The 27866-nt window shown below is 45.3% G+C and overlaps 1 protein-coding gene across 3 annotated transcripts in view; it reads right to left on the bottom strand.

The window, feature by feature from the left end:
• Positions 1–27008, bottom strand: part of akap10 (A kinase (PRKA) anchor protein 10) — a 120980-nt gene extending 93972 nt beyond the window's left edge. Inside the window, exon 1 of one of the 3 annotated variants that reach the window (XM_078422419.1) lies at positions 26709–27008. In XM_078422419.1, coding sequence (XP_078278545.1) covers positions 26709–26730 — 22 coding nt within the window. In that variant the 5' untranslated portion in view covers positions 26731–27008. The remainder of the gene's footprint in view (positions 1–26708) is intronic. The other 2 variants (XM_078422416.1, XM_078422418.1) reach the window with 2 other exon arrangements.
• Positions 27009–27866: the final 858 nt, after the last annotated feature.

Genomic DNA, 27866 nt, shown 5'->3' with positions numbered 1-27866 from the left:
GCATATGTGACAAATAGAGCACCGTTGAGGCCGTACTCTTGTTCATAGTCTCGCTTTTTGCAGATGCTCTCTGATCTACTGAGTGTTTCCAGCATTTTCTGGGTTTTTTCATCTGATTTCCAACATCTGCAATTCTTTAATTTAAGGCTATCCATATTTTGGAAGCCATGATTGTGGCACTTTAGGTACTCAGCACCGGCATCTACTTCAAATTTAACTCGGAGAAGGAGGGAGGAAAAAAAAAGTTATATTTAATTGGGGCGCAGCAGTAGAGTAGTTGCCTTACAGCGCTTGCAGCACCAGAGACCCAAGTTCGATCCCGACTACGGGTGCTGTCTGTACAGAGTTTGTACCATCACCCTGTGACCTGCGTGGGTTTTCCCTGAGATCTTCGGTTTCCTCCCACATTCCAAAGACGTACGGATTTGTAGGTTAATTGGCTTGCTATGTGTAAATTCTCCCTAGTGTGTGTAGGATAGTGTTGTGATATTTGGTCAGTGCGGACTCGGTGGGACAAAGAGCCTGTATCTCTAAACTAAACTAAATAAACTAAAATTGATATATTCTCCACACAGAATAATTCTGCTTGGCACTGAAGGTAATTATACACTTCTACATCCGCAATTTTCACAATCACATATCCATAACATTACATTACGCCCTGTGCTAAATGTCAAAATTATAAAAATACAAACTGACTGGGAATACTTCAGAGAATGAATCATAAGCTGTCAAACCTGTTTCACTGACAGGGCAGATTTAGTCACCTAATGGTTAGCACAAATGTCAACACTGCAGAGCAATTTGCACCCATTCTTGTCACTTAATGCAAAAAATAATGGAAATCCAGAGACAAAACTATAAATTGTGCATTGGCTTACCTCAGTGATAAAAGGACTATTCCAATAAAAAAAATGCTAACATTATGCTGGTGCTTCCAGTATTTTTTTTTCCAAAAAACTATAATCCGAATAATTTTAAAAATATATACAAGCCGGAACAGTGCAAAAAGTCTTCCGACGTTCTCATCAGTTCATGTGATAGGACCAGATTTAGGCCATTCGGCTCATCGTCTACTCTGCCACTCAATCATGGCTGATCTATCTTTCTCGCTAAACCCCATTCTTCGGCCTTCTCCCATAACGTAACACCCGTACTAGTCAATAATCTATCTATCTCTGCCTTAAGAATATCCATTGACTTGGTTTCCACAGCCTTCTGTGACAATGAATTCTACAGATTCACCACCCTCTGATTGAAGAAATTCCTCCTTCACTATTCAGCAAGTTTCAATTTATACGTTCATTATGAACCTCAAGAATTTGTTTTCTGACCTACTTGCTTTAAACTGCAAGGCCAGTTATTTTTCCTCATACTCATTCCCAACAATCGATAGAGAAAAAAGGAGGGAAATACGCAAAAGATTATTCAAAAAGCATTAGGGAAGCGTTCTCATCCAATTCTTGCAGTGCACTAACAACAGGTATTCTAACCAACTCAAAATATAGTGTTTCAGGTTATGAAAGCAGTTGATCGGGAGATCGAGATAATGATGTTTTGAATTGCTTCTCACAAAACTGTGATTTGTCAACATAAGTCACTGGTAAATCTGATTGTAACCCGCCCGAAGGCTCATCGGTTGACATAACCGGGAAGGAGCTGGAGACGCCGGACGTGAGGGGTGTGGGGTGAACCGGGGTAATGCCTCCAGTGCCTTTAAGGTCGGCTGCAGGAGGCGCCCCCGGTACACAAAGATGGCCGGGCGACGATTTGTGGGAACTGCTCCAACCGGACTTTGCATAATGGCGCCAACAAGTGTAACATATGCAAAAAGAATTTCACTGTGCAGTTGCATGTTTGATAAATAAAGCATCATTGAACCATTACATTCAAGAGGAAATACATTGCAAGTGGCTAGAACTGGAAACATTACAAAATGAAGCAGTTGAGGTAACTAGCACAAAAGATTTGAAAGAACACAAGCCAAGTATGTCGAAGAAAGGTTAAAAGGTTTAAAGGAGGAGTGGGAAGAATATGGTGTGGATCATTAAGCCCTGCACAAATTAAGAGAGCTAATGTCTGTTCCTGTGCTCCAGATAATGGCCGGTCTGATTGGGATAGGGGTATCACAGGTAAACTTGGACACTCTTGTTGCTAGCTCTTGACCTCCCCAAATACATGACATCTCACAATCCATGGTGTGAACACCACAAATCCAAGAAGATGCATGTACCACCCATTTCAGACATCCTTTAAGGATTCAACCCAACGAGATCATTATTTGAGTACAGAAGTTGGGAGGTCATGTTGCAGTTATACAAAACGTTGGTGAGGCCGCATTTAGAGTATTGTGTTCAGTTCTGGGCACCATGTTATAGGAAAGACATTGTCAAGCTGGAAAGGGTACAGAGAAGATTTGCGAGGATGTTGCCAGGACTCGAGGGTCTGAGCTATAGGGAGATTGAGTAGGCTGGGACTATTCCTTGGAGAACAGGAAGGCGAGAGGTGATCTTATAGAGATGTATAAAATCATGAGAGGAATAGATTGGGTAGACGCACATAGTCTCTTGCCCAGAGTGGGGGAATCGAGAACAAGAGGGCATAGGTTTAAGGTGATGTTAGAGGAAAGATTTTATAGGAATCTGAGAGGTAACATACAGATAGTGGGCATATGGAACGAGCTGCCGGAGAAGGTAGTTGAGGCAGGGACTATTGTAATGTTTAAGAAGTAATTAGACAGGTACATGTATAGGACAGGTTTAGAGGGATATGGGCCAAACTACTGATTGAGAATGATCAGCCATGATCACATTGAAGGGCCGAAGGGCCGAATGGCCTACTCCTGCACCTATTGTCTATTGTCTATAACGCAGGCAAATAGGAATAGTGTAGAGGGGATATGTTGGTCGGTGTGGGCATCTTAGGCCGAAGGGCCTGTTTCCCACTGTATGACTATCATCAAACCAATATATTGAGATTGTGATACAATCTAAGGTGGTCAGACCATGAACAGGGATTGCAATTGGCAAAAAACATTCAGCGCTTGTTATCAATAGGACTCAGCTGGGCTCCAATCACCTACAAATTTATTCAAGGACCAGAGGCCAGAGCCTCAGAATAAAAGGATGTACCTTTAGAGAGGAGAATTTTTTAGCCAGAGGGTGGCAAATCTGTGGAATTTATTGGCACAGACGGATGTGGAGGCCAAATGAATGGATATTTTAAAGGCGGAGTTTGACAAATTCTTAAAGTGTAGGAAGGAACTGCAGATGCTGGTTTAAACCCAAGATCGTTTCGCTGAAAACCTCCGCTCAGTCTGCCTAAAGCTACCTGATCTCCAGGTTGCTAAACACTAACTCCCCCTCCCATTCTGACCTTTCCTGGGCCTCCTCCATTGTCAGTCATGCCCAACAAAAATTGGAGGAACAGCACCTCATATTTCGCTTGAACAGCTTACATGAATATTGACTTCTCCAAGTTCAAGTAACCATTGCTTTCCCTCTCTCTCCATCCCTCCCCTTCCCAGTTTTCTGACCAGTCTGACTGTGGCGGCGCCTAACGGCAGCGGCTGACTAGCAGTCTGTCCGTCTTTTTTTTCCCTTTTTTTGTTGTGTGTCGGTGTTGGGATGGTTTTTATATATATATATATTTTTTTGGTTGTGTATGTGTGGGAGGGGGTGGTGGTGTGGGTGGGTGGGTGTGGGGGGGGGGGGGGACTTTTCTCTTCCTCACGGCGCGGGGTGCGGCTCGGCTGCGGGGCCTAACATCGCCCGCTGAGGCTCGGCCGCTGGACTTTACATCACCCGGTGCGGCTTGGCCGCTGGACTTTACATCCCGGTGCGGCTTGGCTGCTGGACTTAACAGTGCCCGGTGCAGCTCGGCTGCGGGGCTTAACATCGCCCGGTGCAGCTCGGCTGCGGGGCTTAACATCGCCCGGTGCAGCTCGGCTGCGGGGCTTAACAGTGCCCGGTGCGGCTCGGCCGCGGGGCTTAACATCGCCCGGTGCAGCTCGGCTGCGGGGCTTTTCATCGCTGGTGCGGCTCGGCTGCGGACTTTACATCGCCCGGTGCGGCTCGACCACGGGACTTAGCTGCGCAAGGCTTGGTCGCGGGCCTTTCATCGCCCGGTTCGGCCGCGAGACGTTTCAGCGCCCGGTGCAGGGACTGTGCGGGTCGGTCGGGGACGAGCTGTCTGTCCGTGGGCGTGGGGAAGAGACTGGAAGTTTTGTTGCCTCCATCACAGTGAGGGGGTGTTTGGAGTCACTGTGATGGACGTTTGTGTTGGGGTTATGTGTCTTGTGTTCTTTTTTTTTTTTCTATGACTGCTATGTAGTTTCGTTCGGTACTTCGGTACCGAACGACAAATAAAGCTCTGTTATACCTGTTATACCTGTTATTTTATCTCTGTTTGCTTTGTTGCACCTTCTCCTAGCTAACAATTATCTATTCTACATTTTCCTTGATCGGTGTGGGCATCTTAGGCCGAATGATGTCTCGTTCTCACAACTTGCACCTCCTTATCTCTGTATAACCCGACTCTCAATCTGAAGAAGGTCTCGACCTGAAATGTCACCCATTCCTTCTCTCCAGAGATGTTGCCCGAGTTACTCCAGCATTTTGTGTTTATCTTAGTTAGTAAAGGTATCAGGGGTGATGGGGAGAAGGCCAGAAGAATGGGGTTGAAAGGGAAAGTTAGATCAGCCATGGTTGAATGGCGGAATAGACATGATGGGCCAAATGGCCTAATTCTGCTCCTATAACTTATGAAGGCATGCTCATTCTACAGCAAGAACATCCACTTGTCACAATAAGAAAATAAATTCATTCCCCTAAAGAAAAATTACCACAGAGTTCAATTGTAGTTGACAGTACTCCTGGAGCAAGAAAAATGTGTTCCAAAAACTGCAAGAAGATTTTCACAGCAGATTTGAATAAATATCGTAGCATGAATTTATTGGTATCTTTCTTTTATTTTTATCATTTGACAACGTATCAGAACTGACAATAAATTGGTACCAAATCCCAAAACTCATCAACCCAAACCAAAATCCTTCAGCCACCGATCGACAGATAACATTACACTTCATTTGAGAAAGGTAGAAAAGTGCTAATTACTTTTCTTCTGGTAGCTAATTAATTTGCAGTCCAAGACAGAATAATCATTCAAGCGACTCAGTGGCCTATCACCTCTTATTATATCTGTTGCACCGTAGAAAGCCTTTTATCGGGATGCATCACAGCATGGTTTGGGAACAGCTCCATCCGCAAAAAATTGCAGAGAATTGTGGAGGAAGTCCAGACTGTCAGACAAACCAACCTCCCTTCCATTGACCATTTATACCACACGCTGCCTCAGCATGGCCACCGGCATAATCATGGATGAGTCACACCCCGGCCGGCCGCTCCCTCTTCTCCCATCTTCTCGTCAGGCTAGAGGTATAAAAGTGTGAAAATGCACACCTCCAGATTTCAGGGCTAGTGTCTTCAAGGCTATTTATTATCAGGCAACTGAACCATTCTACCACAACTAAAAAGCAGTCCAGAACTACTACCTACCTCATTAGAGGCCTTCAGACTATCTTTGATTGGACTTTACTGGCTTTATCTCGCACTAAGCGTTACTCACGTTATTCCCTTTATCATATATCTGTACACTATGGATGGCCCGATTGTCATCATGTGTTGTCGTTCCGCTGACTGGTTAGCACGCAACAAAAGCTTTTCACTCTACCTCGGTACACGTGACAATAAACTTAACTCAACCTCAAACTTGAAGCACAAAATTCCACATTAAAATGTTAACAACGCAATTAGATTTTGCTCCACGTATTATCTGTGAATGCAATGTGCAAGCTGCAAGAAAAGCAATTGTATAAATTCACAGCAGGCCCAGGGTATTCTCGGAAGGCGATACACACGTGTCTAACAAATCATATATCCAGAAAGGAAATTAATTACCGCTGCATTTTTACACTTTTATATATTTTATAATTAATTCAGTGGCCTGGACAATGTTCTACATTAAGATTTTACCTCTGGCATGACATACCCCATCTCTCTAATTTTATTTTAATTTCCAAAAATAAACTTTATTCAGAATAAAAAAACATATACTAAACAAGAACACTGCAAAATCTCCAGACAATCTCAGGGTCTTTGCATTCATTAGTGTCAGCAGTCATCCGTAAACCAAGCACCCTTTCCACTCTTTTGTGCCACATCGGACTCTGGCCCTCATTGTTCAGCAGCGGAAGGTCCCGAGACTGTGGTCCTCCAGGCACGGTGGCCCAGCGGCAGAGTTGCTGCCTTACAGCGCCAAAGACCCGGGTTCGACCTTGGGTGCTGTCTGTGTGGAGTTTGTACGATCTCCCCGTGACCACGTGGGTTTCCTCTGGTTGCCTCCCACATTCCAAAGACATGCAGGTTTGTAGGTTAATTGGCTTCCGAAAATTCTCAAGTGTAGGATGCGCAAGTGGGATGACGAAGAACTACTGTGAAAATGGGTGATCATTGGTCGGCGATGTCCCAGTGAGCCGAATGGCCTGCTTCCGTGCTGTCAAGTCAAGTCAAGTCAAATTTATTTGTTACATACACATACTCGATGTGCAGTGAAATGAAAGTGGCAATGCCTGCGGGTTGTGCACAAAAAGAATTACAGTTACAGCATATAAATAAAGTTAATAAGTTAGTAAACATAGCACAAAAAGTGTCGACAAAAATTTAGTCTCTGGGGTTATCAAAGTTGACAGTCCTGATGGCCTGTGGGAAGAAGCTCCGTCTCATCCTCTCCGTTTTCACAGCGTGACAGCGGAGGCGTTTGCCTGACCGTAGCATCTGGAACAGTCCGTTACTGGGGTGGCAGGGGTCCCTCATGATCTTGCTTGCTCTGGATCTGCACCTCCTGATGTATAGGTCCTGCAGGGGGACGAGTGTAGTTCCCATGGTGCGTTCTGCCGAACGCACTACTCTCTGCAGGGCCATCCTGTCCTGGGCAGAGCTGTTCCCAAACCAGACTGTAATGTTGCCGGACAGGATGCTCTCTACAGCCCCAGAGTAGAAGCAATGAAGGATCCTCAGCGACACTCTGAATTTCCTCAGTTGTCTAAGGTGGTAAAGGCGCTGCTTAGCCTTACCCACCAGTGCGGCAATGTGCGTTGCCCACGTCAGATCCTCTGCGATGCGGACTCCCAAGTATTTGAAACTGCTCACCCTATCCACAATAGACCCATTTATCTCCAGTGGCGTGTACGTCCTTGGATGTTTAGCCCTTCTGAAGTCCACAATCAGCTCCTTTGTTTTAGTGACATTCAAGAGGAGGCTATTGTCCTGACACCAGAGTGCCAGATCAGCCACCTCCTCCCGGTAGGCCTTCTCATCGTTGTAGGAGATCCGGCCCACCACCACAGTGTCATCAGAAAACTTGATGATGGAGTTTGAGCTGAACCTGGCCCTACAGTCATGTGTGTACAGGGAGTACAGTAGGGGGCTAAGGACGCAGCCCTGGGGGGATCCTATGTTCAGGGTGAGGGAGCTAGATGTGTGTTCCCCCATCCTGACCACTTGGGGCCTGGCAGTGAGAAAGTCCAGGACCCAGGCACACAGAGGGGTGCTAAGCCCCAGTTCCAGCAGCTTTTCAACCAGTCTGCTGGGGACTATTGTGTTGAATGCTGAACTAAAGTCAATGAACAGCATCCTCACATAGCCCCCCTGGCTGTCCAGATGAGAGAGAGCGGTGTGTAGAACCTGGGAGACCGCATCATCCGTGGACCTGTTCGGACGGTATGCGAACTGTAGTGGGTCCATGTTGCGAGGAAGGAGGGCGCAGATGTGCTTCTTGACTAGCCTCCCCAAGCATTTCATGACAACCGAGGTGAGGGCCACCGGTCGGTAGTCATTTAAACACGCTGGAGAGGCATTCTTTGGCACCGGTACAATGATGGATCTTTTAAAGCATGCAGGGACCACGGACTTTGCCAAGGAGAGGTTGAATATTGTGGTGAGCACTGGAGCAAGCTGAGTAGCACAAGACTTTAGTACTCGCCCAGATATACCATCTGGGCCTCCAGCTTTCCTCGTGTTCACACGCGTCAGAGCCCACCTCACCTCATGCTCGGACACCGAGAATGTGTGCACATCCCCGGCGGTGGATCCCCCTCCAGCCTCGCTAGCCAGCGCCCCTTCGGTGCTGTTTTTAGACGGCGAGCTGGTGGTGTTACCCGTCTCAAACCGTGCGTAAAAAGAGTTCAGCTCATCAGCTAAGGAGGAGCCGGCACTTCCGGTTGAGGGGGTGCTGGACCTGTAGCTAGTTATAGTCCGTAGCCCCTGCCAAAGGCGCCTGGTGTCCTGCTGCTCCATCTGTGACTCCATCTTGTCCCGGTACCTCTTTTTTGCATCCTTCACTGCCCTTCGCAGTCGGTAGGACTCTCCCTTGTAGTCGTCCATGTTGCCGGATGCCAGGCCGGAGTTGTAAGCAGCGGTGCGAGCATTCAAGGCCACGCGAATAGACCTGTCCACCCAGGGTTTTTGGTTAGGGAAGATACTGACCCTTACCGTGGGGATGATGGTATCGGCTATAGTGGCAATGAAGTCCGTAACCGCTTCCGCAAACTCATTTACGTCTCTGGAACTTTCTTGGAACATGTTCCAGTCGACTTCGCTCAGTGCATCTTGCAGCATGGCCTCTGAATGGTCAGCCCACCGCTTTACGTCCCTCGTCACTGTCGCTTCCCGTACTATCCGTTGTTTGTACTCCGGCAGCAGGAAAATGGCAGCGTGGTCAGATTTCCCAAAAGGAGGGAGAGAAACGGCCTTGTAGCCTTTCCTGAACGGCGTGTAGCAGTGGTCCAAAGTTCTTTCCCCCCTGGTGACACACGTGATGTGTTGGTAGAAGTTGGGCATGACCTTTTTGAGATTTCCCCTATTGAAGTCTCCAGCCACCAGCACAGCCGCATCAGGGTTCTTGTTTTGGTGTTGACACAACACATCGTGTAGGGTGGACAGTGCCACGTCGGTGTCCGCATGCGGTGGGATATAGACGGCTGTGATGATCACCGAGCTGAACTCCCGGGGTAGGTAGAATGGTCGGCATAGGATAGTTAGATGTTCCAGGTCCGGCGAGCAGGAACGAGAAAGCGTCTTAATATTCCCAGGATTACACCAATTATTATTGGTCAAGAGCAGACTCCTCCGCCCTTGGATTTCCCGGATTCTTCCGTTCTGTCCGCCCGGAAAACATTGAAGGACTCGGATGGGCAGATCACCTGGTCAGGCACCAGCGGGGTCAGCCATGTTTCGGTCAGACAAAGGATGTTACAGTTCTTTATGTCCCTCTGGAATCTGATCCTTGCCCTCAGGTCATCCAGCTTGTTCTCCAGGGACAAGTATCTCTAAACTAAAAAAATTGGTGTTGTCTGCACCAAGCTTCAGCAAGGTTTTAATGCCACAACGTAGACCATCCTGCAGATTGAAAATGCAACTAACTAAAACAGTCCAAACAAGTCTAGAACGACTGCAACAGGTCAAAGTTACATCCAGTACTAACTTTTTTTTAAAATAAACTTGCAGCAGTAGTACAATTTCAAATTGGGTTTTTTTTTGCATAAATTATTTTTTTACTTCACATCAGATTAGTTTTCAACCTGTAACTATTAATGTTCATTCTACAGCAAGGACGTTCACTTGTCATGATGAGCAAATAAATTCATGCCTTTAAAGAAAAATTATCATATAGCAAAGTTCTAGTTGGCAGTATTCCTGAAGCAAGCAAAATGTTCCAAAAACTGCAAGAAAGTTAAAATTATTGTAGGCCATAAAAACTAAGTTAGTTTAGTTTAGTTTAGTTTAACTCATTGCCATGAGTACAGAGGTACAGTAAACAGTTTTTGTTGTGCATCAACTAGTCAGCGGAAAAAAACAATATATGATTACGATCGAGCCATCCGCAGTGTACAGATACATCAAGGGAATAACGTTTAGTGCAAGATAAAGTCCAGTAAAGTCCAATTGAAGATAGTCTGATGGCCTCCAATGAGGTAGATGTTTGCTCAGGACTGCTCTCTAGTTGTTGATAAAGTGGTTCAGTAGCCTGATAACAGCCGGGAAGAAACTGTCCCTAAATCTGGAAGTGTGTGTTTTCACACTTATGTACCTCTTACATGATGGGATGGGAGAAGAGGGTGAGACTTGCTCTTGATTATGCTAGTTGCCTTGACGAGGCAGAGAATTAAGTCACAAATAGGAATGACAAGAGTCATACATAAATCAAAGAGGTCCCAGGCCCCACGATGCCTATCCGGATTATTAAGTACCTAAGAATCCCAGTTTCCAGGATTCGGGTTCATAGCCTTCAATGCCATGGAATGTCTAGTGCTCATCTAAACACTTGGTAAAAGTTGTGCGAGTATCTGCCACAACTACTGCTTCAGGCAGTGCATTCCAGATTTCAACTACCCTCTGAGTGAAGAAAAATTGTCGTACCCTCTAAATTTCCCACATTACATTAAGTCTATGGCCTCTGTTAATGGACACCTCTCCTAACGTTTCTCATTATATGCCTTAACTATTGACTCGTAATCCAGACACCTTATCCAGGTCCCCCCTTCAACCTTCTCTGCTCCAAAGAAAACAAATTCAATCTTTCCAGTCATTAGCTCGTGAGCTCTCGGATCAGAATTAGACCATTTGGCCCATGAAGTCTACTCTGCCATTCAATCATAGCTGATCTATCTTACCCTCTCAACCCCATTTTCCTGCCTTCTCCCCATAACCCCTGACACCCCTGCTAATCAAGAATCTGTCAATCTCTGCTTGAAAAATATCCATTGCCTTGGCCTCCACAACCATCTATGGCAATGAATTCCACAGATTCATCACCCTCTGATAAATGAAGTTCCTTCTCATCTCCTTTCTAAAGGTATGTCCTTTTATTCTGAGGCTATGGCCTCTGCTCTGAGACGCTCACACTAGTAGAACATCCTCTCCACATTCACTCTATTCAGGCCTTTCCCTTTTCGGTAAGTTTCAATGGTGTCCCCTCTCATCCTTCGAAACTCCAGCGAGTACAGGCCCATGCCTTCAAACGCTCGCCATATGTCAACCCAATCATTCCTGGGCTTCCAGTCGCTCTGTATAATTAAGATGCTCGATCACAGGAGGCATTCTGATGCATCTCCACTGTACCTACTGCAGTATAACCATGTTTTGGTCCCAGACTGCCCACCAAAACAACACACTGTATTCCTGCTTTGGCCTAACTGATGTTGTGCATAATGTCTCTGCTATTATATTTCATATCTGACTAATGAAGGCATTTCTTCTGTACGCTATTTCACAAAATGCTGGAGTAACTCAGCAGGTCAGGCAGCATCTCAGAAGAGAAGGAATGGGTTACGTTTCGGGTCGAGACCCTTCTTCAGACTGATGTCAGGTCGGCGGGACAAAGGAAGGATATAGGTGGAGACAGGAAGATAGAGGGAGATCTGGGAAGGGGAGGGGAAGAGAGGGACAGAGGAACTATCTAAAGTTGGACTCTTCTGTATGCTACATCAACCACCTACTTAATGTACATGGATCCTTGGACCCATACACTAAGATCCCTACATGCCTTGACCTTATTAACCTTCACAAAACACATTGATCACACTCCCACACGGACAGGTTTGTAGGTTAATTGGTTTGGTGTAAATGTAAAATTGTCGCTAGTGTGTGTAGAGTAGTGTTAATGTGCAGGGATCGCTGGTCGGTGCGGACTTGGTGGGCCAAAGGGCCTGTTTCCGCGCTGTATCTCTAAACCGAACCAAACATTTTTCATAATTAAATTCCATCTGCCATTGCTCTGCACGTCTTACCATCTCATCAGTATGGTTCCGTAGCCAAAGATAGCCATCCTCACCATCAACAAAACCATTAATCTTCAAGTCAACTGCAAATTAGTAAATTGTGGCATTCCGATCAACTCCCACCCCATCACCTAAACATGAGGCGCAATTTATACCGGCTAAAAAACCCACACAGCCACACATCATTGAGATGTGGAAGGAAACCACAGCAGTCAGGTGAAAACAAAAGTAGTTACAGAGAGAACAGGAAAACTCCACACAGATAGCACCACGGGCCAGGATTGAACCCGAGTCGCTGGAGCCAAGAGGAATCAGATCTAATAGAATCCTCCACTGTGGGAACAGGACAGTGAGTGTTTACTTTATGCATACCCCTCAAGAACAGGTACACCTCCTTAATGAAGGGTCTCGACGCAAAACGTCACCTATTCCTTTTCTCCAGAGATGCCGTCTCACCAGCCGAGTTACTCCAGCATTTTGTGCCTATCTTCGGTATAAACCAGCATCTGCAGGTTCTTCTTAAGGGCCTGCCCCACTTAGGCAATTTTTTAGGCGACTGCCGGCGACTGTCAAAGTCGTAGCAGATCGCCGAAATTTTCTTTTATCCTACGACAATGACCACGACCCTGCCGAGTCAGGTCGAGATTACACCGTCTTCGGAAACATCGCAAAATTCCCACGCTTATCAATCCTTCTCCGGAGTCCTCATTTTCGCTGAAATCACTGACAAGTCGGTAATTACTTGAGAGTTTTGAAATATAACATCTTGCCCGGGTTTACTTGAAAGCCAAGCTTCACGGTAACAAGGCATAAACTGGATTGACTTCCAGTTTACTAATAGCAGTATTAAGAAATTTAATTTTAAAAGTGGTTAAATGGATTTTTGTGTGGAGTGTGGGCATTCTTTGAAAATGTTCGGGAGATGCATATCTGGTTTCTGGGTTGCATATCTGGGTTGGGAGCCTACTTTAAATGCGCTGATGGCCATAAACATCGCAAAGATTTCCTACGCTTACCTGATCGTCAAACTGTCGCCTTCAATCTAACTGTCAAATGTCCTGACGGTAAATAAATTGGTTAAACACAACTATTTTATGGTATCTTCAAATGACTTTACTTAATTTAATATTACGTGCTTCTAAATGCATCTAAGAAAACCTAGCAAACCTGGGGACAGCATGCGACAGCGCCCGCAATAAGCAACGATACCTGGCGACAAACTAGCTGTCGCCGAGAAATTTCATACCGGTTGATTTCTCAGCGACGCGTTGAGATCCACTATGATTCTTTGAAGACTCCTCACGATCATGCCCGCGACATCCCGGCGAACTGTCGGCAACAGCCTAGTCACCGGCAGTCGCCTTAAAATCGCCTAAGTGGGACAGGCCCTTTACTCAATGTCATTCCTCAGTCTCCCATGCTCCAAAGATGAAAGCTTCAGTCTATCCAACCTCTCGCTATACTCCAGGAGCCTAGATAACAGGTGAATCTCTTCAGGACCCTTTTCCAAATTAAGGCTGCACCACCTGTCATTACCATAAATACAACCATCAACCATCACTCCTTGCTTCCTGTCACCAAGCCAATTTTGGATCCATTTTGTTAAATTACAAGATAACTCATGAGCTCTTTCCTTGTGGACCAGTTTGACAAAGGCCTTGCCGAAGTTCACACAGACTACTTTCACTACCTGAAGGGTCCCAAATTGAAACATTGTCTGTCCATTCCCTCCAGTGATGCCACCTGACCAGTTAGGTTTCTCCAGCAAGAGATTGCAGCAGCTGACGACTCGTATCTCCTCGTTTAATTCTTGCCTACCCACATGAACATTCTCCTGTCAAATAATTGTCCTAACAAAGATGCTTGGCTCACCAGCCTTTAATTACCTGGCTTGAACACGCTGCCCTTCTTGAATAACGGTACGGTACTCCAAAGGCGTACAGATTTGCAGGTTAATTGGCTTGGTGTAAATGTAAATTGTTCCTAGTGTGTGTAGGATAGTGTTAGCATGCGGGGATCGCTGGTCGGTGCCGACTCGGTGGGCCGAAGGCCCTGTTTCCGCTCTGTATCTCTGAATTAAATTAAACTAAATTTACTGTCCTCTCATCTACTACCAACCTCTGTGGTCTGAGAATATTTGAAAATTGAGTGCAAGTAAATGGATGAAATTTTAACACTATTGTTCTGCTTTTCTTTGCTGTGTGTGTGTGTGCTTGCCCAACTGCCTGTGAAGAAATAACGTCGATATTCAGTAGCAGGACTTTATTTTCCTCTAAACACCAAAACATAAATTGTGTTGATTCAACATAGATGGGTGGCACAGTGGCACAATGTTAATGTACGGGGATCACTGGGCGGCACGGACTTGGAGGGCCGAAAAGGCCTGTTTCCAGCTGTATATATATGATATGATATGATATGATAACTGTTAAAGCTGCTGCCTCACAGCGCCGGAGACCGGGGTTCGATCCTGACTTTGGGCGCTGTCTGTGTGGAGGTTGCATGTTCTCCCTGTGACCGCATAAGTTTCCTCTGGGTGCTTGGGTTTCCTCCCACATCCCAAAGATGTGCGGGTTTGTAAGTTAATTGGGCTCTGTAAATTGTGCAGGGATGGGATGAGAATGTGGGATAACATCGGACTAGTGTGAACGGGTGATCGATGGTGGGTGTCGACTCAGTGGACCAAAACGCCTGTTTCCATTTGATGTCTCTAAACTAAACACTGCTACAACAGTTTCAACACATAGACTGTGTAAATTGCTGAATATTGCTCTTTTAAAACGCAACTGATTTTGAATTATTGCCAGTCCAGAGGATGTAAGCTTCACTAGCAAGCAGAGTATTACTGCACATCCCCAAATATTATGTGAGCCTCTGTCTCAAATTACTGTAGCCGGTGTAACAAAGCAATACTCAGCACTATTTTGATAGGAAATGCTAGTATTTAGGCTCAGTAACGATTAAGAATTGGCAATATATTTCCACATAAGGCTGTTCCCAATTAAACAAAAACTGAGAAGTAAGATCATGACAAATTGGCTCTGTTACTTCTACACCAGTGCATAGAACAATTATTTGTCATAGATGAAAATGACAAGAGAAAGGTGGAAACAAATAGCTTTCATAAGATTCATAAGTGATAGGAGCAGAATTATGCCATGCGGCCCATCAAGTCTACTCCGCCATTCAATCATGGCTGATCTATCTCTCTCTCCTAACCCCATTCTCCTGCCTTCTCCCCATAACCCCCGAAACCCGTACTAATCAAGAATCTGTCTATCTCTGCCTTTAAAGTATTCATCGACTTGGCCTCCACGGCCTTCTGTGGCAATGAATTCCACAGATTCACCACCCTCTGTCTAAAGAAATTCCTCCTCGTCACCTTCCTAAAGAAACGTCCTTTAATTCTGAGGCTGTGACCTCTGGTCCTAGACTCTCCCACTATTGGAACATCCTCTCCTCTTCTTTCCTCACTGCCAACTAGAACGCCAATATTGGTGTCATCTGCAAATTTAGCAAACAATGTTAACTACATTGTCATCCAAATCGTTAATGTAGATAACAACCATCAGTGGATCAAGCACAGACTCCTGCAGCACTCCACTGGTCACAGGCCTCCAATCTTGGAGAGGGCACAGAGAAACCTTACTAGAATACAGCCTGGATTGGAGGGTATTAGCTACAAGGAGAGGTTGGGAAACCTGCATTGTTTTATCTGGAACAGAGGTCTAGGGAAGACCTGACAGAAGTATATAAAATTATGAGATGCAAAAATAAGATAGACGTTCCACTGCATCAGCTGCCTATGTCCATATAAGTCTGGGGAAATCTAAATCAGTGATGCAGTATAAGAAAACGTACATTAGTGGGACAAGTTTAGATGCTTGGTTGGTCGGCATGGGAAAGTTGGACCAAAGTGCCTGTTTCCATGCTGTATGACTTGATAACACAGGGCGGCACAGTGGCGCAGCGGTAGAGTAGCTGCCTCACAGTGCCAGAGACCTGGGTTTGATCCTGGGTTTGATCTGTACGGAGTTTGCACGTTCTCCCTGACACCGCGTGGGTATCCTCTGGATGCTCCAGTTTCCATCCCAAAGATGTCCCTGTTTGTAGGTCAATTGGCTTCTGTAAGTTGTCCCCAGTGTGTAGGATAGAACTAGTCTAGGGTGATCGTTGGTTGGCTCGGACTCGATAGGCTGAAGGGCCTGTTTACAGGCTATATCTCTAAACTAAACCTTTATCAAGTTGCTGCAATGAAAATTGTAGACTCCAATACAGGCACAATGATGATGAAGGGAGGGAATATTTAAGATGATAGTTAAGGAGTCAAATATGTATTACACTTTGCTCTGGATGAATTCAGGCATCTTATGTTTATTGATGCTGTGTCCATCGAGGCAAATGAAGAGTATTTAATCTTCCTTCTGCCCTGCCCCTTGTGAAATTGAAATTAAAATAGACAGCATGGAAACAGGCCCTTCGTCCCACCAGGTCCATGCCTGCCATTGATCGTCTGTTCACACTAGTTCTATATTATACCATTTTTGCATCCATGCTCTACGCATTAGGGGCAATTTTACAGAGGCCAATTAACCTACAATCCTGCGTGTGTTTTGGATGTGGGAGGAAATCAGAGCACCCGGAGAAAACCCACGCGGTCACAGGGCGAACGTGTGATCGCCACACAGACAGCACCAGAGGTCATGATCAAACCCGTGTCTCTGGCGCTGTAAGGCAGCAGCTCTACCAGCTGCACCACTGTACCAATTGTGTAAAGATTTTGGGAAGTCTGAAGACAAATCACTTACTGCAGAATGCCTGTGGATAATTCAATTACATTCTTGGTTAATGGTGGCCTGAGATACTGATGCAGGGGGATACGTCACAAAGCGTTGACCAGATTTTCTCTTGTTAGAGATGGTCAGTTGTAGCATTTGTGTGGCATAAATATTATTTTCCAGGCCATGTCTGAGCACAGTTGAGGCCTTCGTTAGTTTAACTTAGATGAATCCGCCTAGGCCAGCGATCCCCACACAGTAATACTATCCGACCCACACACTAGGGACAATTTACAATTATACCAAGCCAATTAACCTACAAACCTGTACGTCTTTGGAGTGTGGGAGGAAACCGGTGGTCCCGGAGAAAACCCACGCAGGTCAAGGGGAGAACGTACAATCTCCGTACAGAAGGTACCCTTTATCAGGATCGAACCTGGGTCTCTGGCACTGCAAGGCAGCAACTCTACCGCTGCGCCATCTTGCCACCTCTTACATGGCTTCATTGTCAGAGGACCTTTGGAATCATGTTAATATTTTGGCAAAATAAAGGAAAAGTTATTGAAGCCATAAGCTGAATAATATTATACCTTGAAGACTACCCTGAAGAACTCTATCAATAAATTTCAGGAAAATCATTTGGTTTGTATGGAAATTGCACAGACTGAAAAAAAAAAATCTCTTCCCAATTAATCAAAAACTGAGAAGTAAGATTATGACAAATTGGCTCTGTTACTTCTACGAAACAGTGCATAGAACAAGTATTATTTGTCATATATGAAATTGACGGAAAAAGGTAGGAACAAATAGCTTTAAGTTCATAAGTGATAGGAGCAGAATTATGCCATGTGGCCTATCAAGTCTATTCCGCCATTCAATCATGGCTGATCTATCTCTCCCTCCTAACCCCATTCTCCTGCCTCTCCCCATAACCCCTGGCACCCATACTAATCAAGAATCGGTCTATCTCTTCCTTAAAAGTATTCATCGTCTTGGCCTCCACGGTCTTCTGTGGCAATGAATTCCACAGACTCACCACCCTCTGTCTAAAGGAATTCCACCTCATCACCTTCCTAAAGAAACGTCCAATCTTGGAGAGGGCACAGAGAAACCTTACTAGAATGCTGCCTGGATTGGAGGGTATTAGCTACAAGGAGAGGTTGGGAAACCTGCTTTGTTTTATCTGGAACTGTAGTCAAGGGGTGACCAGACAGAAGTATATAAAATTACGAGAGGATAGACAGTCAATACCTTTTTTCCCAGGCTGGAAACGTCAAAGTCTAGTGGGCATTGGTTTAAGGTTAGAGGAGTTGTAAGGAGATGTGTGGGACAAGTTTTCTTTTTTAAACATAGATTGTGGTGATTGCCTGGAACGTGCTGCCAGGGTGTTAATGCGAGTAGAAGCAGTAGCGGCATTTTAGAGGCTTTTGGATAGGCACGTAGATATGCAAGGAATGAAGGGATATGGATCATGTGCAGATAGAGGACATTGGCATCAGGTTCAGCTTTAGTCAGAGGGTGGTGAATCTGTGGAATTTACTGCCACAGCCAGCTGAGGAGGCAGTCAATGGATACTTTTAAGGTGGGGATTGACAGATTCTTGATTAGTGTCAGAGGTTATGGGGAGAAGGCAGGAGAATGGGGTTGCAAGGGAAAGATAGGTCAGCCATGATTGAATGGTGGAGTAGATTTGATGAGCCGAATGGCCTAATTCTGCTCGTAGAACTTATGAACTTATGAGCATGAAGGTGTTATTGGAGCTTCCACAATACCTAGATGAATTTCAACCAAAGGCAGAAAGTCTACCTCAGTAATAACTGCACAGCCATCAAGCTCGTGTGGAAATACATGCATGACATGCCCTGCAAAGACATACTTATTATTTCCGGATAAAAACAACTCTGGACCCTGGAGTCTTCAGTAATAACACAAGGTGAGCGAAAGGCCATTAAAAGTACAATGATTTAGTAGAAAAGGATAATTGAAAGCACTTCTACAATTAATGGCACAAGATATAGAGGCATGGGTAAAAACTGGTAAAAGGCAAGATCCCACATGGAAACAATTCCTTATATAAACAGTGATCATACATTCAAACAGGTTTATTGGTAGGATGTTGGAGACAGACTGACAACTGAAAATGATGAGCAAGGTAAAAATAGACACAAAATGCTGGATCCAGCATTTTATGCTTCTATTTTACTGGAGCAGTACCTGGATTGATAATCTTGAAGTAAGACACAAATTGCTGGAGTAACTCAGGCAACATCTCTGGAGAAAAAGAATAGGTGACATTTTGGGTCAAGACCCTTCTTCAGATTGAGTCAGGAGAGACCTAACTCTGAGTTACTGCACCATTTTGTGACTATCTTCTGTGTAAAGAAGCATCTGCTGTTCCTCCGACACACGAGTAAGGAAATGTGATAGGGAGAAATCCCAATATTGGATTCAGAGCTGGCAAACTCATAGAAGACAGAGGGATGTGATGGAAGGGCTTTTATTCTGGCTGGAGGACTGTGACCAGTGGAGTTCCAGAGGCATCTGTGCTGGGACCTCTGGTGTTTGCGATATATACAAATGACTTGGGCGTAAATGTAGATGGGTTGGTTAATAAGTTTGCAAACAGCACCAAAATTGGTGGAGTTGCGGACTGTGAGGAAGGCTGACAAAGTATACAACGGGATTATAGATCAGCTACAGAAACGGGCGGGGAAATGGCAGACGGAAGTTTAATCCAAGCAAGTGTGAGGTGTTGGACTTTGGGAGGATGAATGCAGAGGGAACATAGATAGCTAATGGCAATTTTCTTGTATCTGGACTGGATGAAAAGCAAAGTGCATCAATAATAGAGGTTTATGGCACATTCAATAGCACCCAAAACAGATCTTCCCCCAATTGACAAGGTCACTATTTGCCATTTATACCTCATAGAAAACATTTGCTAATCAGATACAAGTCAGCATTCAAGTATATTCATGTTCGGGAAATTGGGAACCGAGGTTAGGTGTTTTACCCCACCACAGTAATAACTTCAGTACTGCAGATTTCAATCTTCTGACATGTAAGAAAATAACTGCAGATGCTGGTACAAATCGAAGGTATTTATTCACAAAATGCTGGAGTAACTCAGCAGGTCAGGCAGCATCTCAGGAGAGAGGGAATGGGTAACGTTTCTGGTCGAGACCCTTCTTCAGACTGATGTCAGGTGGGCGGGACAAAGGAAGAATATAGGTGGAGACAGGAAGATAGAGGGAGAACTGGGAAGGGGGAGGGGAAGAGAGGGACAGAGGAGCTATCTAAAGTTGGAGAAGTCAATGTTCATACCGCTGGGCTGCAAGCTGCCCAAGCGAAATATGAGGTGCTGTTCCTCCAATTTCCAGTGGGCCTCACTATGGCACTGGAGGAGGCCCATGACAGATAGGTTAGACTGGGAGTGGGAGGGTGAGTTGAAGTGCTCAGCCACCGGGAGATCAGGTTGGTTGAGGCAGACTGAGCGAAGGTGTTGAGCGAAACGCCTGCGTTTGGTTTCGCCGATGTAAATAAGTTGACATCTAGAGCAGCGGATACAATAGATGAGGTTGGAGGACGTCACCCATTCCTTCTCTTCTGAGATGCTGCCTGACCCGCTGAGTTACTCCAGCATTTTGTGAAATAAATACCTTCAATCTTCTGACATAGTTGTTTATAGCCATCTAGGCAAACTCATGCAAAAGAATACTGTCATTCTCCTTCATTGTTTAAAATTGAACAATCCTATCTATTATGTTCCATATTTTCTGCTTGAATTATCTACCCATCATAGAATTTACAATGACATGTTTAGCAACAAGGTCATCTTGGACTATATTTATGAAGCATCTGCCTTGAGCGGTTCTACGTCATGTCATCACCGCTCAGACGCAGAGCATTTGTGCGATATCACAGGGAACCGATTTCATAACAGCACAGGAAAGTCAAGGACACTAAAATGACCACTATCACACAGAAGCTAATCCTTCTGCTTTAATCCTGTTTTAATATATTGTACCAAATACATATCACATTTTTTTTTAAATGTTTTCAAATTACTTTATATGTAGCTGTAGTTTTGACTTCATTTTGCGATACTCATTTTAAGTTAAGCTTCGTACATTATAGTCATACAGTGTGGAAACGGGCTCCGGCCCAACTTGCCCACGTTAGACAACTACACTAGTCTACACTAGTCCAACTTGACTGTGTTGGCCCATATCCCTCTAAACCTATCCTATACATGTGCCGCTCAAAATGTCTCTTAAACGTTATGATATACCTGCATGTTATGATAATACCTGCAAATATCTGGTACTTTAAAGTCCTTGATTCCCCAACTCTGGGCAAGGGACTCGTGTTCTATTCCTCTCATGATGTTGTATACCTCTCTATAAGATCATCCCTCATCTTTCTGAGCTCCAAGGAATAGAGTCCCTGCTCAACCTCTCCCTGTAGCTCAAGCCCACGAACATCCTCATAAATCTTCTGTGCACCCTCTCCAGCTTGGAATATAGATAATTGCTTTCCATTGAAGTCTCCCAGAAATTTTAGACATGGAGCCAAGACCTATCTAACATCTTCCATGGATATAAAACTCATTGCAAACTTCATTTAATGGGCACACATTGGGTAGAACGCTGAAGAGATATGTTATACTTAACCCATAAAATATACCTACTGCCCCAGCGAAGATTTTTGATACTGCCACCTCCATTAAAGCATTGGCATAAAACTTTGTATTCTGTTCTCTAGAATGGAGCCCAAACCCATAACTTTCTGATAGGTGAATGGTACATAAATCAACTAAGCCACAAGTAACCAGAAAGATCAAAAGCAGTCAGAAATTCCTCTAGATGCCACCAAGTTGCTTTCCAATGCAGAAATTCAATAAATATACAGGCGTACTCCATCTAAATAGATAATGTTCACAGAGGTTGAGGTACTGGAGTTCTTAGAGGCAGGGCATATTTTCCTGGAAATAGGATTAGAGTTTAGAGATACAACATGGAAACAGGGCCTTTGGCCCACCGAGTTCACACCGACCAGCGATCAACCCGTACTCTAGTTTTATATACTAGGGACAATTTACAGAAGCCAAATAACCAACAAACCTGCACTTCTTTGGAATATGGGAGGAAGCTGGAGCATCCAGGCGAAACCCAGGCTGTCACAGGGAGAACATTCAAACGCCGAGCAGACAGCACCCGTAGGCAGGATCTAATCCGGGTCTCTGGTGCTGTAAGGCAACAACTCTTCCGCTCCGCCTCTCTACTGTAATTGAGGTGGTTGTTGACTTCGTGCAATGCAAATAAGCTGCTGCACTTCCTGTACAACTAATGCCACGCTTCCAAAGTATTTTATTCACCGCAATATGCGAGATAAATGGGAATCTTTCTTTTGGAGAAGAGAGAATCACCTTAAGAGCAAAGTCAGCAGTAATGACTTAAAAATAAGTAGTCTCATCTTACAGTGATCGTAAGCACATTGATGAATACTGACGGCTGTTGGTGCCTCCTGTTCACTTGTCCTCCCTCACAAATTAAAATATATTTCTTTTTTTTTAAACAGAAAAGTGCTCGATTATATTTGCATAATGTTGACTATATAATGACTCAAGAAATCAATCCTTATGGGCAAAGGGATAACCCAACCTAAAAACAATGTTTTTAATTATTATTGTGACAAATATATTGCTTGTGATGAATAAGAATTTTAAGTCCTATCACTTTTATATCTATGTAGACTATAGTATGTGCTGCCCTATTTTAGTTCAGAGATACAGCGCCGAAACAGGTCCTTTAGACGCACCAAGTCTGCTCCGACCAGTGATCCCTGTACACTTGCTCTATATTACACAATAGGGACAATTTACGATCTTTACCGAAGCCACTTAACCTACAAACCTGTACATCTTTGGGCAGTGGGAGGAAACCGGAACACCCGGAGAACGTACAAACTCTGTTCAGACAGCACACGTAGTCAGGATCAAACCCGGGTCTCTGGCGCTGTAAAGAATCAGCTCTCTGCTGAAATACTGTGCCGCCGCTAAAAGTTAACAGTTGCCCTTTAACATTTTGTTTTCTCAAGAGGAGTTATCAGGCAGGTTTTCTTTCTTTCAAGTCCATTCTCGGCGGTTAATTCATTCCTGCACGACTATTATTCCATGAATTAGCTCTTATTAAGTACCACTGAATAAAAGGGAGCTTTGTGCCCTCAGTCAAAAACAAACAGCACATGCATGAGGTCATGTCAGATAGTCAATAGTCAGATGCCGTAAGTTCCACAGATGTTCTGTGGGACTCTTTCACACAAAACCCTATAAAATATCGGGCGTACAGTATGGGGTCCTAATTAAAGTCAATGGGCAGAACACAATTCTGCATGTGAAGCTAGTTTTTTTTTTAAAGGAATATTCTGAATACTTGCAGGAATTTTAACATAAACAGAATCTGTCAAAGTAGTTTTACAACCTGATAAAATGTGAAGGAAGGAACTGCAGAAGCTGGTTTAAACCGAAGATAGACACAAAAAATTACACTGAAAAAGGATTTCAACCTGAAACGTCACCTATTCCTTTTCTCCAGAGATGCTGTCTGACCCGCTGAGTTACTCCAGCTTTTTGTATCAATCTTTGGTTACAACTAGATAAATTCTTTAAAAGTGAAGAGAGGGATCTAGGGATTAATTTCAATGGGCAACGCTGTCAGAGAGCAGATAAATTTGAGGAGCAGAAGAAAAGACATGGACCAAGTATTTCATCCTATCCTGAGGGCATGTTTCCCATTTATATTATATTTATATTTAAGAGTATGTGCTATAGGGAGAGGTTGGGCAGGCTAGTATTTTATTCCTTGGATTGCAGGAGGATGAGGGTTAATCTTATAGAGGTGTATAAAATCACGAGGGGAATAGATCGGGTAAATGCACAGGGTCTTTTATCTCGAATAGGAGCAAAGATACTAGAGGAACAAGATAGACCACTCGACCCTAAAAACTGTTGTATGTTATGGCGCCATTTTAGTAGGCAGAAATTTGCAGAAACATTTTAAAAGAAAAATAACGAATTGATAGATGAGATATATTCTGCATTTTTATGGGATCATCACACACACTGTTCCCCCACAACACTGATTACACTGCGATAGGCATAGCGAACGGCGGGTTTTGTCTACTAAAATGGCGCTCCTTTGCGTACTACACTTCAGTATAGGCGATTTCAACGGAGTGGTCCATCTTATTCCTCTAGTATCTTTGAATAGGGGAATCAAGAACCAGGGAACATAGGTTAAAGGTGAGAGGGGAAAGATTTAATAGGAGCCTGTGTGGCAACCTTTTCACACAGATGGAGGTGGGTATATGGAACGAGCTGCCAGAGGAGGTAGTTGAGACAGATACTATAACAACATTTAAAAGGCTTTTGTACAGGTACATGGATAGGAAATGTTTAGAGGGATATAGGCCAAACTAGGGCAGGTGGGACTAGTGTAAATGGGGCATCTTGGTCGGCATGGCCAAGTTGGGCAGAAGGATCTGTTTCCGTGCTGTATGACTTTACAACTTGCCTGAAGCCATTAACATGATGAAGATAGATACAAAGTGCTGGAGTAACTCAGTGGGTCAGACAGCATCTCTGAAGAAAAACAGTGGGTGCCGTTTCAGGTCGGAACCTTTCTTCAGAGCATAACAACGTCCACCGACATTCAATAGAGTGGGACTGCTTCTGCTTACACCCATTCTTATCTACCCGGTTATAGCGAGAAACCCAGCCCCAATAGTTTATCTCCCTTTGGTTGCACCTTTATCCATCTGCCTCATCTGCGCACTGCCCCCTTTGCAGCTTTATCCAAATGCACCAGTCTCCACATGTATGCTGACAATACCCATCAATCCTTCACTTTCCCCTCCTCTGGTGTTACTTCCTCCCCAAATATATGTACTTTGTGGACATTAGCACTAGATGAAAGCATAGGCCATAGAACAGTAGAACACGGGCACAGCCCCTTCGGTCCACAATATTTGTGCTGAACATGATGCCAAGTTAAACTGATCTCATCTGCCTGTACGTGATCCATATCCACTTCCATGCACCTACCTCAAAGCCTCTGAAATGCCACTATCATAACTGCCTCCACCACCACTCCTGATAATATGTCAAGGCCCTCACCGCTCACTGCGTTAAAAACTTGCCCCGCACATTTCCATTAAACTTTCCCCCTCTCACCTTATAGCTTTGTCCTCTAGTATTGGACATTTCCACGCTGGGAAAAAGGTTCCGACTGTCGCTAACAATGCCGCTCATAATTTTATGTACTGCTATCAAGTCCCCCCTCAATCTCTGACGCTCCAGAGAAAATATCATTAATTTTAATTTGATATAAGAAGTTTAGTATTCTTAACCAAGCATTGCAAAACCTGAAGATAGACCCAAAACGTCACCCATTCCTTCTCTCCTGAGGTGCTGCCTGACCTGCTGAGTTACTCCAGCATTTTGTGTCTCCCTGAAGTCTGAAGTTTCTCCCTGTGCAAACGTATAGGTTTCCCCCCCAGGTGCTCCAGTTTCCTCTCACATCTTAAATATGTGCGGGTCAGTAAGTTGACTAGTCACACTGTTAATGTCCCCCTAGTGTGGAACTGAGTGAATGTTTAAGAAACATTGAGACAGATGCACGGATAGGATAGGATTAGAGGGATATGGGCCACAAGCAAGCAGGTGGGACTAGTGTAGATGGGGCATGTTGGTCGGTGTGGGCAAATAAGGGCCTATTTCCATGCTGTCCGACCCCATGGCTCCATGACAATGACTATGAGTGGTTGAATCTGGGAGGAGTTGATGGGAATGTTGGATTAATGTAAATGAGTGCGCGATGGTTCAGCATGGATCCAGTGAGCCAAAGCCAGGGCCTGTTTCTGAGCTGTTTGACTCTGACACCTCATCGATTGCTAAAACCCTCATCAGCATCTTTGTCATCGGTCAATTTTAGACTTGTCTCTTCCAAGACGTCAAGAGTGTTTTCTTGTTCGATGTCCCATTCAGAACAATGAAATTCTCACTTACTGCAGCACAAACAGAATATGTAAACATAGTAGTCTGTAAACACTATAATGTTGCGCAGGTGAGGTAGGTAAATTGCACAAACAAGCAACCCACGCTTCATTTAATGTTTGTGCAATCCAGTCATAAAGTTGGCCAAGGATTTTGAGACGTCCATAATCTGGCATCTTTACTCCTTGCATTCCCCTCAACGCACATCTCAAAGCCACAACGCCTTCATGTCACACACAATAATAATTGCTGTGAATAAAGCTGCAGCTAAGAACTTCAGACTTTCCGTGCTAATTTGGGGTCTTTTAAGTTGATTGATTGTTTTCTGTTTACTATGTTATCCATGAGTCTGAGTTTACAGGCCTATTTTGATGCTGCAAGTAAGAATGTCATTGTTTCATTTTCTGTACATAGGACAATTAAGCACTCTTGAACTAAAAGATGGATACAAAATACCCGCTGAGTAGCTGCAGCATTTTGTGTCTATCTTCGGTTTAAACCAGCATCTGCAGTTCCTTCCTACTCTTGAACTAAATTTGGCCAATTAATCTGCACTACAAACGGAAACCAATGTGGCATCTGAGTGTTTTAGATAAGCACATAAATCCGCAGGGTATGGAGATTATGGATCACGTGCAGGCAGGTGAGGTTAGGTTACCTAACAACATGCAAGGCACAGACATTGTGGGCCGAAGGGTGTGTTCTTGTGCTGTACTGCTCTATGTTGTAAGACTCAGGCAGGGAGAGGGGGGGGGGGGGTCGCAGAGACCCCTTGAAGTTCCTGCTGTGTGCTTCTAAGTATTGAAATGTTCGGGTTAGATGTCAATGCATCAATATTTGGAGGAATGCACGGTGCATCGGATAGAATGCAGTATTGGAGAATAGAAGTCAGCTCAGCTGAGCGGTGGGGTAGAGGGTGTCGCCTGCCTGAAGTGGAGGCAGGAGCAGAGGCCGGTTGCTGGAGGCCTAGCTCCCGCCAGCAGCAGGGCCTGCTCCTGCTCCAGTTCCAGCGCCGCCTCCCTCTCCCCTCCTCCCTTACCTTTTCGCCTAAAAAAGGACATGTTCGGGAGCACGCAGGGCACCGGCTCGCCGCTCTCTCAGACTCAGTGCATGGCCATGGCCGCCGGCGGCTCGGAGCTCTCTTCATTCATTACTCGAGAGGAGGAAGAGGGAACTGTCAAACCAACACTTCCTCCTCCTCCTCATAGTCCCGGTCCGCGGCCGGCCATCCTCCGAGCCGGGCCGAAGGTAGGTGAGCGATCAAGGCCGAGCGGAGCCGCGGGAGGCCGAGCCCAGCCGAAGGGAGCCGATGAACGACGACGAGCGCAGCCGAAGATGGCCGAGCGCAGCGCAGCCGAAGATGGCCGAGCACAGCGCAGCGCAGCCGAAGATGGCCGAGCCCAGCGCAGCGCAGCCGAAGATGGCCGAGTCAGCTCAGCGCAGCCGAAGATGGCCGAGTCAGCTCAGCGCAGCCGACGGTGACCGAGTCAGCCCAGCACAGCCGAAGGTGACCGAGTCAGCTCAGCGCAGCCGACGGTGACCGAGTCAGCCCAGCGCAGCCGAAGGTGACCGAGTCAGCTCAGCGCAGCCGACGGTGACCGAGTCAGCCCAGCGCAGCCGAAGGTGGCCGAGTCAGCTCAGCGCAGCCGAAGGTGACCGAGTCAGCTCAGCACAGCCGAAGGTGACCGAGTCAGCTCAGCGCAGCCGAAGGTGACCGAGTCAGCTCAGCACAGCCGAAGGTGACCGAGTCAGCCCAGCGCAGCCGAGTCAGGTGCGGCCGAGCCCAGCCGAAGTTTGACGGTTGGGCGACGAATGGAGCCGAGCGCGCGCTATCACGAGACCACTCGGCCCCTCGGCGGCTGGCTTGCCGGCCGGGCTGGGCGGAGGGACAAGGGACCCCGGACCCTGGTTGGTTGAATCCCCACATTTCCAATATACTTCCAAGCAAATATTACTTTTTCAAGCACATCAGAGATTATAAATCTATAAGAGTTCATAAATGATTTACGTGAGAAGATGCTGTTGGGAGACATTGTAACCGTTGCAAATGTAAATAATTGGAAAGTTATTCCAGCACTTTGTGTCCAGATGCAACACCTGGCCCCTATACCTCCTCCAACTGGTGTTCATAAGTGACAGGGGCAGAATTAGGCCATCCAGCCCATCAAGTCTACTCCTGTGTAGGAAGGAACTGCAG

This window comes from Rhinoraja longicauda, chromosome 26 (assembly GCF_053455715.1).
Source record: "Rhinoraja longicauda isolate Sanriku21f chromosome 26, sRhiLon1.1, whole genome shotgun sequence".
Classification (NCBI taxonomy): Eukaryota; Metazoa; Chordata; class Chondrichthyes; order Rajiformes; family Arhynchobatidae; genus Rhinoraja; species Rhinoraja longicauda.
This window is presented reverse-complemented; position numbering and strand designations above follow the sequence as displayed.